The 12,889-nt window shown below is 41.2% G+C and overlaps 1 protein-coding gene and 1 long non-coding RNA gene across 2 annotated transcripts in view; one reads left to right on the top strand and one right to left on the bottom strand.

Moving 5' to 3' along the window:
- Nucleotides 1-2,957: 2,957 nt before the first annotated feature.
- On the bottom strand, nt 2,958-7,068 carry LOC114030356 (rho guanine nucleotide exchange factor 38-like). Its single transcript, XM_027845169.1, has 3 exons — nt 6,556-7,068; nt 5,456-5,601; nt 2,958-3,759 (listed from the first exon to the last, which is right to left on the bottom strand). The coding sequence occupies exons 1-3, from the start codon at nt 7,066-7,068 to the stop codon at nt 2,958-2,960; spliced, it is 1,461 nt and encodes a 486-aa protein (XP_027700970.1).
- Nucleotides 7,069-9,115: 2,047 nt separating this feature from the next.
- Nucleotides 9,116-12,889, top strand: part of LOC114030486 — an 18,188-nt gene continuing 14,414 nt past the window's right edge. The window contains exon 1 of the long non-coding RNA XR_003567615.1: nt 9,116-9,202. This is a non-coding gene — a long non-coding RNA (uncharacterized LOC114030486). The remainder of the gene's footprint in view (nt 9,203-12,889) is intronic.

Below are 12,889 nucleotides of genomic sequence, written 5' to 3'. Positions count from 1 at the left end.
GTCCCCATAAGAGTAATTTGTTTTCTGCTCCTTGAAATTTACTCTACAAAAAGCTCCGTTTCCATCTGCAGAAGCAAGATTTTGTGCCCCTGTTTTCACAAATTCATAAGCAGGAGACTTCATCTTCCCTGGGTCTTTATACAAAACCTCGTGATCGCCTTTTTCCAATCAGGACTCTCTGGAAGCTAGCTTGTATGTCATTTCAGCTAACTCCCTCCACCCTATTAACCTTTGAAGCTGGTTTAGTATAAACATTACTTTATAGTAAATCAAATACAATTATACACAAACTGCCCTTGATTTTTTTCCCCTAAAAAATGTTAAAACATGAACAGAAAATAATAGAATAGTTTTAAAACAGATATACAGTGGTTTCTTTTCATCCCTTTTCTCCCTTATTCTTTTTTTCCCTCTTCTTCATCTTTTCTGTCACTCCCATTCTGGCTTCTTCTCTTCCTTTCTCCTCCATTCTTCTCTCCCCTTCAACTGTTTCATATGCTAGGGCAGCTAGGTGGCCCAGTGGATAGAACACTAGCCCTGGAGTCAGGAGGACCTGAGTTCAAATGTGGCCTCAGATACATGATACTCACTAGCTGTGTGATCCTGGGCAAGTCACTTAACCCCAGTTGCCTTGCCAAAAACAACAACAACCACAACAATTATTTCATATGCTGTCCATCAATTTCTTTGTTTGACCCTGTTTCTCCTGCTGCGGAGGCCTCTGCTTTTTGTCTACGGCCTAAATCTGCTGCCCTGGACAAAGAAGCTAGAGAAGGAGGGTAGAACAAGGCGAAAAAGAGAATCAGGAAGAGAGAGGGAAGAAATTCAGGAAGAGAAAAAAAATTCTGAATTGTTTTTTAATTTGGAGTCTCACATTTCTAGTTATACCATTCACAATGACTTCTCTGGGAGAATGGATTCCCTTCTGTTCTCCCTAACCTAATAGCCCTAGTCCAGTAACCTAATAGTAGCAAGAAACTCAGGCCAGCAGCTAGAAATGCAAACATATCAAAGTGCAGAACTGGAATCTAGAAGGCTGGTTTCTCGTCATTAATTGTTTCAAGTCTTTGGGGGACTTGTATGTACTCTTCCTACCTGGGAGACTTTTAGAAAGTACAAGGAACTCTTGGGAGCTGAATTAGAGGAGTTGCGATAGCCTTGTAATTGGTCATCCTGATCTCCAGGCTTGCCCCAGAAGCAAAGAACCTCACACTTAGAAGGGACCTCCGAGGCCATCTAATCCAACCTGTACCTGAATCAAAATCCCCTCTACAGCATCCCTGACAAGAGATCATCTTGCCTTTGCTTGAAGACCTCCAATGAGGAGGCATATTCTACTTTGGGACAGCTTCAAATTGTTTGGAAGCTTTTTCTTAAAATAAACTAATCTCTGCCTTTCCTCAACTTCCCCCTCTAATCCATTCAACACACTGCTGCCATATTAATCTTACTAAAGTATAATTTTCTCATGTTGTTTCCCTGTTCAAAAACCTTCAATGGCTACCCATTACCTACTAAGTAAACTCCAAATTCCATCTGACAAGTAAGGCCCTCCCCAATTTTGTCTCAATCTAATCTTCCTAGGTTTATCTCCTACTTTTTCCTTCCACAAACCCCATGCCTTAGCCAGCCTGGACTATGTGTTTCCCAAACATACTTTTTGGTTCCACAACTCCATAGCATTGTCCCTTTTGGCTGAAATCCCTTACCCTTCTGCTCTGCCTAACCAATATCTACCCATTCTTCAAGGCCCAGCTCAAGTACCATCTTCTCCAAAAAGCCACCCTTGTTACCTTCAGTCAGAAGAAATCTATCCCTCCTCTGAAGTAATGGAAGACTTTATATATTACAGTTATTTATATGCCTATAACAACCCTCTTATTAGACTATAAACTCTATGACGGCAAACAAACACAGTATCTTATTCATCATTGCATCTCCCAAGGTACCTTATATGTTATTTGTTGAATGACTCAATCTATGAATGAATCTAAAAGTGGACTAAAGGAATCAGGAGGAATGGCAAAATTAAGAACCTTAACACGCAGAAAGGAATTAATTATATTGTTAGCCCCTTGGGGGCAGAGACCATTCATCTTAGTTTCTGCTTCAGGGCTCTGACTACAGTGCCTTGCAGAAAGTGCACATCCAATATGTACTTTTTTGGATAAATAAATGAATAAATAGGGTAGTTATTTATGAAAAATGATCTGTTACAATGATTGGTGACCCTCCGCCCTCCAATTCAGAGCCAACCTTAGGAAACACTAGAAAGCAGGCAATACCCACCCTCACACCCAGTGCCTTCCTCCCCCTACTCCCCCTGCCCCAGCCATATCACTCCTGAATTTTCCTTTTCCAGCTACTTTACCTTTCCTCCTTCTCTGTTAATCATGCCCAAATGGCCAGCTCCTCACTGCAGCCATAACCCAGAAATACCCCTGGATTAAAGGCACCAGACAAAGTAGAAGTACCTCTGTATTTGTTTGGGGGTTGGGTGAGAGGAAAAATGTATAAACATGGTTCTAAAATAGTCTGATCTAGTAAAAAGAGGACTGTGTTTTGTACCACCTTCACTTTCAAGCTCTGATTCTAAGGATTTAGAGAAAGACATAGAATCTGCTTCCTGATCATCTGCAATGACAACTGCATGGTCCCTGGGCTGAATAGAGCTTTATTTCAGTTCTTAAGAACTTGGTAAGGGGTATAGATTGGCCACCAAGACTAATAGAAGAGAGAAACTAAGTCTGACTAAAAGTAATGAATCCCCTTTCTCTAGCCTCAGTAGGGAAAATGGTACACTCCAACTGAAGGATCTAGGCTCCCTAGCTCAGAAAGGGGCATAGGGTCCCTAACACATACCTAGATCCTTCCTAGAGAGATACATTTTAGGGATTTAATGGAATTGAGACCATTTTTTCAATCCCTTTTACCCCTAATTAGGGACATCCCTAGGATCAAGTATGGCTGGGAATACTGATCATGATGTTGGGTAGTGCATTGCGACGCCTTTTCCAGGAGCCTAGCTGGCGGGCATAACCACGGATGTGATGTAGCCAAAGCTGAGTATGGGCATAGTCATCATCATGTAGGATAAAGGCACCCTGTTGTATCTCCAGTAACTCAAAGGTCTTGCAAATAGTGTCAGCTGATACCACACAGTGGCGCAACCTAATTGGGCTCCTCAACAAGCTCAGTTTACCATGATTCTTGTCACGAATTAGCACTAATGCAGCATCTCCCACTGGCCCCTGACCTGGGACCCCATGTCTTGCACCACTTTCAGCAGGTCTCTGTAGCCTAGCCATTAGTATCACCTGCAAAGTCTGGAACTTCAGGGTTCGACTGCCCTTTCTAGTCCAGGGGCCATCAGGGGGCTGAGCCAGCTGCAGTCCTCCCTCCATAACAAAACAAGTCTCCTCCCAAGGCCAGCCTAGGGTCTTCATTGCCAGCTCCCGTCGATCAATGGCAGCAGCTGGCTCGTGAAGATGCCAGACATTCTGGCGGAAGGGGCCCAGAGCCCAGGGCAAGCTACCATCCTGTCTTGCCTTTCTATTGATATGCTCCAGGTAAGAGGCTAGGTGGCTTGTGGCCTCACATAGGCAGCTGTAGTCAGGGTGGAAGGTAGCCGTGGCCTGTGTGATTCGGCTCAACAGAAGTGGATATTTGGTGATTCGCTGCAATGGTGCCATCAGGAATGAGCGCAGGTTCATCCGTCTCAGTGCCGTGTTGTCAGTTTGAGAAGCATGGAGGAAAATGCTGGGGATTAGGGAATTAAAAGAGAAAATGAGGATAAGGTTATTCTTTCTTACCAATGCACCAACATATAACCTAAAAAAAGAGATTTTCAATCACCATAGAATCCTAGATGTAGAACTGAAAGGGACCCCAGAGACCATCTGACCTAATTTTATAGATAAGGAAACTAGGTCACACAAGTAGTAAATAGCAGAGGTGGAGTTTGAACCCAGACCCTCAGTCTTCAAACAGCACTCTTTACCCTATACTGATATTGCACTCAGTCACTTAGACTTCATGATCAATACATGACTTTTCTAGTTATAACATTGTCTTGATATCTTTTACATGACTTCTCATATGTAAGTTACTATTAATAATATTCCATTTATACACATCAGGTTTCTCTCTATTGTTGACATACCTACAATTTGGATTCCTCAGAAATTGAATTTTCAATGATTTGTGGCCAGAAGCATCACCAGTAGAATAATTGTGATACAGTATGGCTTATATTCCACATCACTCACATTGATTGACCAAAAATTCCAGGCTGGAACCTATACTCATGAAACCCTAGCATCAAAGTCACAGATACCCCAAGAAGAAGTACTTCTGTAAGGTAAACACTTGGGACAATATGACAGACCCCAAGGACAAGGAATCTTGTTTCTCCCTCCCTCTATATTCTTCACAATGCCAAGTGGAGTTGGATCCAAAAGGAGCACTCAGTAAAGAATAATACATCAATCACATCCAACTTTCCTCCTATATCTTTTCCTGACACATCCCCCATTACTCTCCCACTTTGCTTGCCTGGCAAACTACACTTGGTTTCCTGGCCTTAGCAGTAGTCGGCACCTAATGTCATTCACAACATGGAAGTGATCCTGCCTAACCCACTTTGAAAGCATCCCTACTGATAGAGCAATAGAAATAATCCATAATGATAAACGGCTCTGATAAGAGACTATGGGTATTAGGAGGTTTACCCAAAAGTTCAGCCTAATTTTCAAACTAGAGTAGCAGCATCTGAAATTGGTTTTGTTTACTTAATATTGAGTTGGCTTTATCTTGGGAGATAGTAATATGGTATGTGATTGTCCATGTGCCTGGTTGTGTATTCATATGTAGGTCTGAAATTCAGGTTTTTTCATAATCATAATTTAATTTTTAATAAAAAGAAAAAACATAACCATAAGGGAAATTTTTATAATGTGTTAATTTGACAATAAGCACTCAGGTAACCTTTAAAGAGAAAAGAAAAGCCCTAACTGCAAAGTTTGGTACCAGAACAAGAAAAACAATGTGAATGTAATTCAGTAAATAACATTTTAAATTATCTAAAAGATTTTTAAAATGCAACTGGAGACACTGACTTTTTTGTGAGTCATTGGTGAGTAGTGTTTGATTGTTAGCATCGATTTTTAACCCTTTGATTCCTATTTACCAACTATTATTGCTCATCTCTTTCCATAAGCAGTGAGGTTGTGGGGGGAGGGAGAGAAAAAACTACACTTGTTCACTTGCTCTATTTGGTCTCAGAGATTTTATTGAGTAGCAGATTTGAAGGGAAATCCTAACTATTAGAGCTGTAAAAAGGGGAATGGACTGATGCCTCAGGAGGCAATGAAAGTGCCTGCATAGTCCCTGTGCCTACATACCTCATCCATATGATCTCCACCCCCACCACCCAATATTCTACTCCATTCCATACCGAAGTAGCTCCTTTTCCTTCTCCAGGGTGCTAAGAGTGCTTATGGAGGATGCCTGTTGAAGACAGTAAGTCCGGAAAGCAGGCAACATGTTGACATACTCCAGGAAGATCTCACCAATGCACACAGTCATCAGGTCGTCATCACCCTGTAAACATGAGGCAGAGACCCCAACCACTCACCGACCAAGGTTTTATCAGGGAAGGAGAAGGAAACAGTGTAGCTGCCCAATTCTTCCTTCCCTAGGAAAGGGTCCCAGGGCCATTTCTAACTTTAAAAATGTGTTTCCAAGGTAAAAATGATACAAGCATAGACAGTATATCAACCTATCAAGATTTCATGATAGAATCACAAATTTAGAGCTGGAAGGGACCTTACAGGTCATTTGATTCTAACTTCCTAATTTTATAGATGAGGAAACTGAGTCCTTGAAAAGGTCAATGACTTGCCATGAGTCACACAGCTAATAAATTGATAAGACAAGATATGAACCCCAGTCTTCTCAGCTTCATGTTCAGTGCCCTGTCTACTATTTCATGTTAAGTCTGTTCTGTTTGTACCTTCCCTACTAGAGATGGAAAGTAGCTTATTACTCTTCTCTATCATAATCTGAAATGATTTTTGGAGACCACTTCTCCTAGACTTTTCTTTTCCAAGTTAAATAAATAATCCCCTTCCATGATCATCAAACTTCCTAACCCTTTCATTATTCCTGTATGCTCCCTTCTGAATTCTTTCCAAGTTCTTCATGTCTTTCTGCAACTCATAATTAGAAAAAACCTAGTTTGGATATAAATGTTGAATCACAATATATCTTTTATCATTTTTAATATTGGTTCCTTCTAAACACGGGCAAGCTTAGTCCAAATGTATGTGGTTACAAGTACACAATAAAAGAAAGAGAACTAAGAGTCCTGGTAGTGGAATGTGCTGAAGAAGAAGAAACTGGGAAGAAACTGAGGAATTGGAGCTAGTCCTCAGTACAATAATTCTTCCACTAGGTGTTGATGGCACCTGATACCTAAAGCCCTTGAAAACATTAAATCTGATTAGAGTAACATGGATGCTGGGAGAAAAGGGCAGCCCCTCTGATACCCCATACCTGTGACAGTGCTTGGGCAATCTCTTGCTGCAGGCTCTCCAGAAATCTCTCATTGAGATCAATGAGCTCCATGAGCTCCTGGATGTTGCTGAACACAACCAGCAGCTGTCCAGGGTTCAGCAGTCTAGCAGACTGCATAGGCAACTGAAACTGTTCCTTGATAGTGCGCAGGTCCTCCCCATAGCTGGCCTCTGTATGAATGAATTCCAGCACTGCCTGTTTTTGTTCCCAGCGTAGCTTGGTACACTGTCCACAAAGGCTCCTGTGCCCTAGGCTTAAGGCTTCTTTCTTCTCCCTACAGTCTGTGCAATGTACCTCTAGGGAATTTGACATTGTAGATCCCTGGCTATGCCAATTTCTAGGCAGGGCTGGCTCAAGGCCAGTGTCCACATACTCTACCTCAGCTGTCCTAGCCCTCAGGTCTTGCCCTGGCTCCTGGTCTCCACTAGGTTCATTCTCATCCTGCTCCTCACTCAAACCTGTCACCCCATTGTCCATGCTAAGGCAGCCCATGTTATCCCAAAGCTGTTTGGCAGATGAAGAAGAATTGTTTTCATCCAAGTTCCAGCCATGAGGGACAGCTGGAAGTTCTGTTCCAGGAAAGGCTGAAGAGAAGAAGATCCATATGAGAAAAAAGAATCCAAGAACACCTCTCTCTCCACCCCATCCAAATACAAATACACATTAAACCCAATTTCTTTGCAAAACAGGGAGGGAAAAATTTAGGCTGGAGGGAAGTAAAGCATTGTATTGGTCTAAGCTGCAATAGCATAAGGTCTAGGAATTCACCGAATCTAAATTTCATGAGCAAAATGGAACTCAGTAATTATCTAAATCAACTCTCTTATTTTACAGCCAAGGAAATTGAGGCCCAGAAGTTAAAAGGTTTATCCAAGGTCATAACTAGTTAATGGTAAATCATGGACTAGAACAGAATGTTCTTACCATTATATCACACAGTCCACCCCTGGGTTCCCCCCCTTATCTTACCAACATCTTAAATCTAAAACCAAACTCATCTTTTCACCCTCAAAACTTCCTTTCTATGCTGTTCACATCCAGAGAAAGAACTGTGGAGTCTGAATGCAGATCGGAGCATAGCATTTTCTCTTTTGTTGTTTTTTTGTTTTTTCTTTCTAATGTTTTTTTCCCTTTTTCTTCTTTCACAACATGACTAATGTAGAAATATGTTTAATATGATCATACATGTATAGCCTTGGGGAGGGGGGAGAGGAGAGAAGGGAGAAAATTTAGACTCATAATCTTATAAAAGCAAATGTTGAAAACTAAAATAGATAAATAGATTTTTTAAAAAATTTTTTAAAAAGAATTCAGTAAAAAAAACCTTCCTTCCTTCATAATTTCCCCAGGCTTAAAATTTCAAGTTAAGGGGCACAACTGTAGGGAGTATGATGATGTGGGATAGGTTTAGAGGAGTTGATATTAATTTAGCAATTAAAAATACAGCAAAACTTTGCTAATTTGTATTAATTAGAACAAATGCTGGACTAATTAATAGAAAGTCAGAATTAGAGCATATTATTCTAAAATTTTATTACTTTTCAATATCTATAGTATAGTAACAGTACTATTTCTAAATTAGTACCTCAGCTATTAATATATAAACAATTGCTTCTAATGTGATTGAAGCCATTTTATTCTCTTTAGTACTTTAAATATATCTTTGCAGTATAGTCTATATTTTTCATGCATGACAAAGCTGAATTTTTGTCCAGATCAGAAATTCTGAATTAGTTGGGTCCACATTTATGAAGTTTCCTACAGTTTTATGTAGTTTCACTGGTATGAAAATATACCTGAAATAAAGACAAAAAGTTGGACCATTAATAGTTAGCTTCCTCATAAACTTGTTTTGCCACACCACAACATTTTGAAAACAACTAGAGGAGGAAAATGTTTAGTTTGGAGGAAATATTTAGTCTTGAGATAGGTGAATGATCAAATGAACTTTTCAACAGCAGTAAGCCAAAGTAAGATTATTTCTCTGCTTAACTATGCCCAGAAGTTAGCAACTGTTTCCAGATTTGAGGAGAAAAAAAGCTAATATTTTTATCTCTTTTGCACTATTAGTTGTTGAAATTTCAAGGGACACTTTTCCCTTTCACTGCAAAATCAATGCAAATCCCAGAGTGACCCTTGTGATTCTACACATCCACAGTTGAAGGGGCAGAGGACCAGGAGATGTCCACCATCATGATGGAGAATAGAATTGAGAGAAGGGAATACAATCTAAGAAATGTGGATTTTGCCAAAAGATGTGCAATTTTTTCAAAAGCCCTGGGCCATTCAAGCTGGATAGGACCAGCTGAGAAATTTCTTTAGAAAGTGGAAGTGTAGGAGTGTAGAATTTGTAGAATTTTGAGGCAAAAGACACTCTCCTGGGAGGAAAAGTATCCATGCTTTGAGTGTCATAGCTATTTATGTGCTGCCTACTTGTTACAGGGACAAGGGGAGGCTATAACTAGGGCACTTCCCAGGAGAGGAATGAGAAGAATGTGAAAGATACAAAGGGAGTGGTGACGAGGCGAGGAACAAAATATGTTGGTGAAGGACGTTTCTTGGGAGAGACTGACTATGACCAGAAATGTCATTCTTGATGCGGAGCATCTGTTGCCCTTACTCAAAGGTCAGGAGAGAAAGAGAGAGACAGAGAGAGAGAGGGAGGGAGGGAGGGAGAGGGAGGAAGTCTTCAGCTGGGGGGATCTTTGCAGTTATATTAACAGAGACTAGTAGCTCCCTCTGTTGTTATCCATCTGTGAAGCTAATGGTAAAAAAGGGCTTCACAACATGCTCCTTGATTATCCTGAGGCTGTGGGGCATATCCACCCAGCAAAGTGGATGAACCTGACCAATCAGGATAACCATTCCTCCTTCCCTGGCTCATGTTGTAGACTCTGACACTAGAAGTACGTGGATAGGAGGCAGTAGGATGGGCTAGTGATGGTCACTTATCAGTCTTCCAGGACTTGGAATAGGAGAAGATAATTATTGGGAGAGACTAAGTACCAGGGTTTTGCTTGGTCTGGCATCTGTGTGTGTGCTGGTGAATGGTAGCAACAGTCCTCAACTCCAGTTGCTTTTTCCAGTTGGTTGTCTTTGGTATTAAGCCACTAAAATGAGGCTGAGGTTGGCACTCCTGGGGGGACCTGGAGCTCTCCAGGGGATTGTTCAAACTGGAGCAATGACAGTCAGGATTCAAGGTCTGTAAGATACATGGCACAGCAGTCAGTCAGGAATGGGGTCAAGAGAGGGAGTGCAGTGGGGGGGGGATGGGAGGGAAGGAATGGAAGGCAGAGTTACAGTAGCGACAACTGGAACACTTTGGGGACGAGTTTCAGAAAGATCAAAGCAAAGAAGGACCCAAGTGATAGAGAGGATAAGGACTAAGGGGAGAAATGAGGTAAATAATATCCACAGCCAGGGAAAGAAACTACTGATTATGACCTAGCCTAGAGCAAGGTGTTCTGGGGAACAGATCAGGTGAGAACAGAGTGGGGCTAGATAAAAATGAGAGGATCCTGAGTGAGTCACTGACATTAGCCCCACACTCACTGTAATCTTTCCCTATTCCCCTTTGTGTCACCTCTGTAACCCCCAAGGTCATCCTTATTTTAATTTGTTATCCTCTGCAGTTAGAAATTCATTACCATGGCTGGTTGAATCATTCTGGACTTGCTTTTAGGGCCATATAATTCACTGCTACAGCAATGACATGCTAATTCTGCTCATCCTGGTCAGAAACAAGTTTCCTTTTTAAGCTGGGACAAGCCCAAATTGCCAAAATGAAGGACAGCCCCTGTTCAGGGGCTGAACAGTAGGAAAATAGCCTGGAATTATTGTCAGAGGTGACCTGAACTCTTAAGACTTTTCTCCAGATGTCAATTTTAACCTACAACTTCTCTGTAGAACAGGAGTTTCTAACCTAGGATTTGCAAACATGTTTTTAAAAGATATTTTGATAATTGGATTTTATATGATTGATTTCCTTTGTAATCTCATATATTTTATGCATTTAAAAATGTTGTTCTAATAGAGCACTGGCCCTGGAGTCAGGAGGACCTGAGTTCATATCTGGCCTCAGATACATAACACTCACTAGCTGTGTGACTCTGGGCAAGTCACTTAACCCCAATTGCCCTCAGGAAAAAAAAAAAAGTTATTTTGGAAGGGGTCCATAGGCTATCATCAAATACTGCTCTAGACCATTTTAAACTTTCAGACTTGACCAGGGGCCTCTTCGCAGATGTACCCTATGACTTCTTCCCAGGCCTAGCTCAAACTCTCCAAATCCCCATTTTGCACCTCACCTCCAGATCAGAGAATATAATGGCTGTCCTGCCACTTTCAACAATATACAGAGCTCTTTCCTATGATATTGTAAGCTGTCATATGGAAAAGGACTTAGACTTATTCAGTTTGACCTCAGAGAACATAACTAGAAACAATAGGTGGAAGTCAGAGAGAAATAAATTTCAGCTTGACAAAAGTCATAACTTCCTAACAGTTACAGCTATTTCAAAGTGAGACTGATTGACTCGGGAGGCAGCAGGATCTCCCTCACTAGATGTCTGAAAACTAAAGCTGGGTGACCACTTTTCATGGATGTTATAGAGGGAATTTCTCAGAAGGTACAGGTTGGACCAGATGACCTTTCAGGTTCCTTCCAACTTTGAAATGCTGTGTTCACTACTCACTATGTTCTGGGCTTACCCTTCCACCCAGTTGAGTGTCCTTTGCAGTCTTGTCCTTCAGCTCCTTCCAACACATCTGTGTTACTATGGGAACCTCCAGGGAAGGGTTGATATTGTCCAGAAAAGCACAATCAACATCCTGAGAGGCCCATGACCGTGATGGAGACTTGACAGCAACACTGGGGCCACAGCTACAGAAGCAATGTTACCATTAGCTCTACAAATTCTTAGTCGTAAGTTGGAGGAGATAAGTAAGTCAGTCAACCTTTGCTGAGTGTCCCCCTATGTAGTGAACGCTGAGCTAGGCATTGTGGAAGATATAAAGAGAATAAAACACTTGGTGGTTGCCGTAAATGAACTTACCACTATTTATGTACATGAAATAGAATAGAAATAGAAAAGTACAAAGCAACATACAGATGTCGATAAAATAGTGTAGAGTTTATATAAACACTGAAGCAGAAGAGAGTTCATAGGAAATGTGACATTAAATCAGTAAATGCTTCAAGCATCTAAGTTTTTAAAGAAGGAAGAAAAATGGATTGGCAGAAAGGAAGGGAATGACATTTTAGATGAGAGAAATAGCATGCAAAAGCATAGAAGTGAAAGGTTCTACCCTTCCTTCTCTCCCACTTGCATATTAAAGCCACCTTCTCCTCTAGCAAATTGACTAACTTACTCCTGCATAAAAGGCTGTCATCATTTGGACTCAGCTTTAAGACTGTGGATTCAGTATGAAGTGGTCTTAGGGGGTTTGACTAGGAGCTAGGTCATCCTAGGAGGCAGCTTGGCATAGTGGATAGAGTGTTGGCCCTGAAGTCAGGAAGACCTGAGTTCTAATCCTGCCTCAGATATTCAGTAGATGTGTGACCCAGGACAAGTCACTTAACTTCTCTCAAGGCTTAGTCTTTCATCTCTAAAATAGAGATAATAATTACCTAAAGGGTTGGTGTGACAATCAAATGAGTTTATATGTACATATATGTAAATATATATAAAATGCTTTGTAAACCTCAAAGTGCAATATAAAGTTTAGTTATTATTATTATTATTTATTATTATTATTCTCTAATCAAAAGGTCCCTGAGACCCTTGATCATCCTGGGGAGCTCAAGTCTACTTTAGAACAGTGGTTGCAGGTAGCATTCTTGTCTCCATCCTGCCTGGGAGTGTCCCCATAATTCCCAGATTAACTTTATAACGAATTGGGCCTCTGGAAATGAGAAAGTAAGAAACTATTTACCTGAGTATTTTTCCCTTAGCATTTGCCTTTGTCAGCTCATACCAATTCTATACCTTTTCTTAATCAGGCCCAGGGCTGGGTCAGTCATCCCATCCTTCATCTTTTGCAGTTTGTTGCCATAGCAAGACAGGTCAGTAGCTTCAAGCAGCAAGGTGGGACAGCAGGATGATGGTCCATCACGATGGACCATCGTGAACTGTGCTGGACTACACATGGAAGGTCTAGGATGCCTGCTTCGTCTTCTTTTGTCTGATCCTTTTCTTTGTTGGAGTCTTTCTGCAACATGGATCTGGGAATTGGGCTGCAACAGATGGTATCTGGAGGGTCACTTCTGCAGGGGACTACAGAGTTACAGTTCTCAGGGCTCGGAACACAAGAG

This window comes from Vombatus ursinus, unplaced genomic scaffold, assembly GCF_900497805.2.
Source record: "Vombatus ursinus unplaced genomic scaffold, bare-nosed wombat genome assembly UNPS02014959.1, whole genome shotgun sequence".
Lineage (NCBI taxonomy): Eukaryota > Metazoa > Chordata > Mammalia > Diprotodontia > Vombatidae > Vombatus > Vombatus ursinus.
Note: the sequence above shows the minus strand (reverse complement) of the source record. Positions and strands in the feature narration are given on the sequence as shown.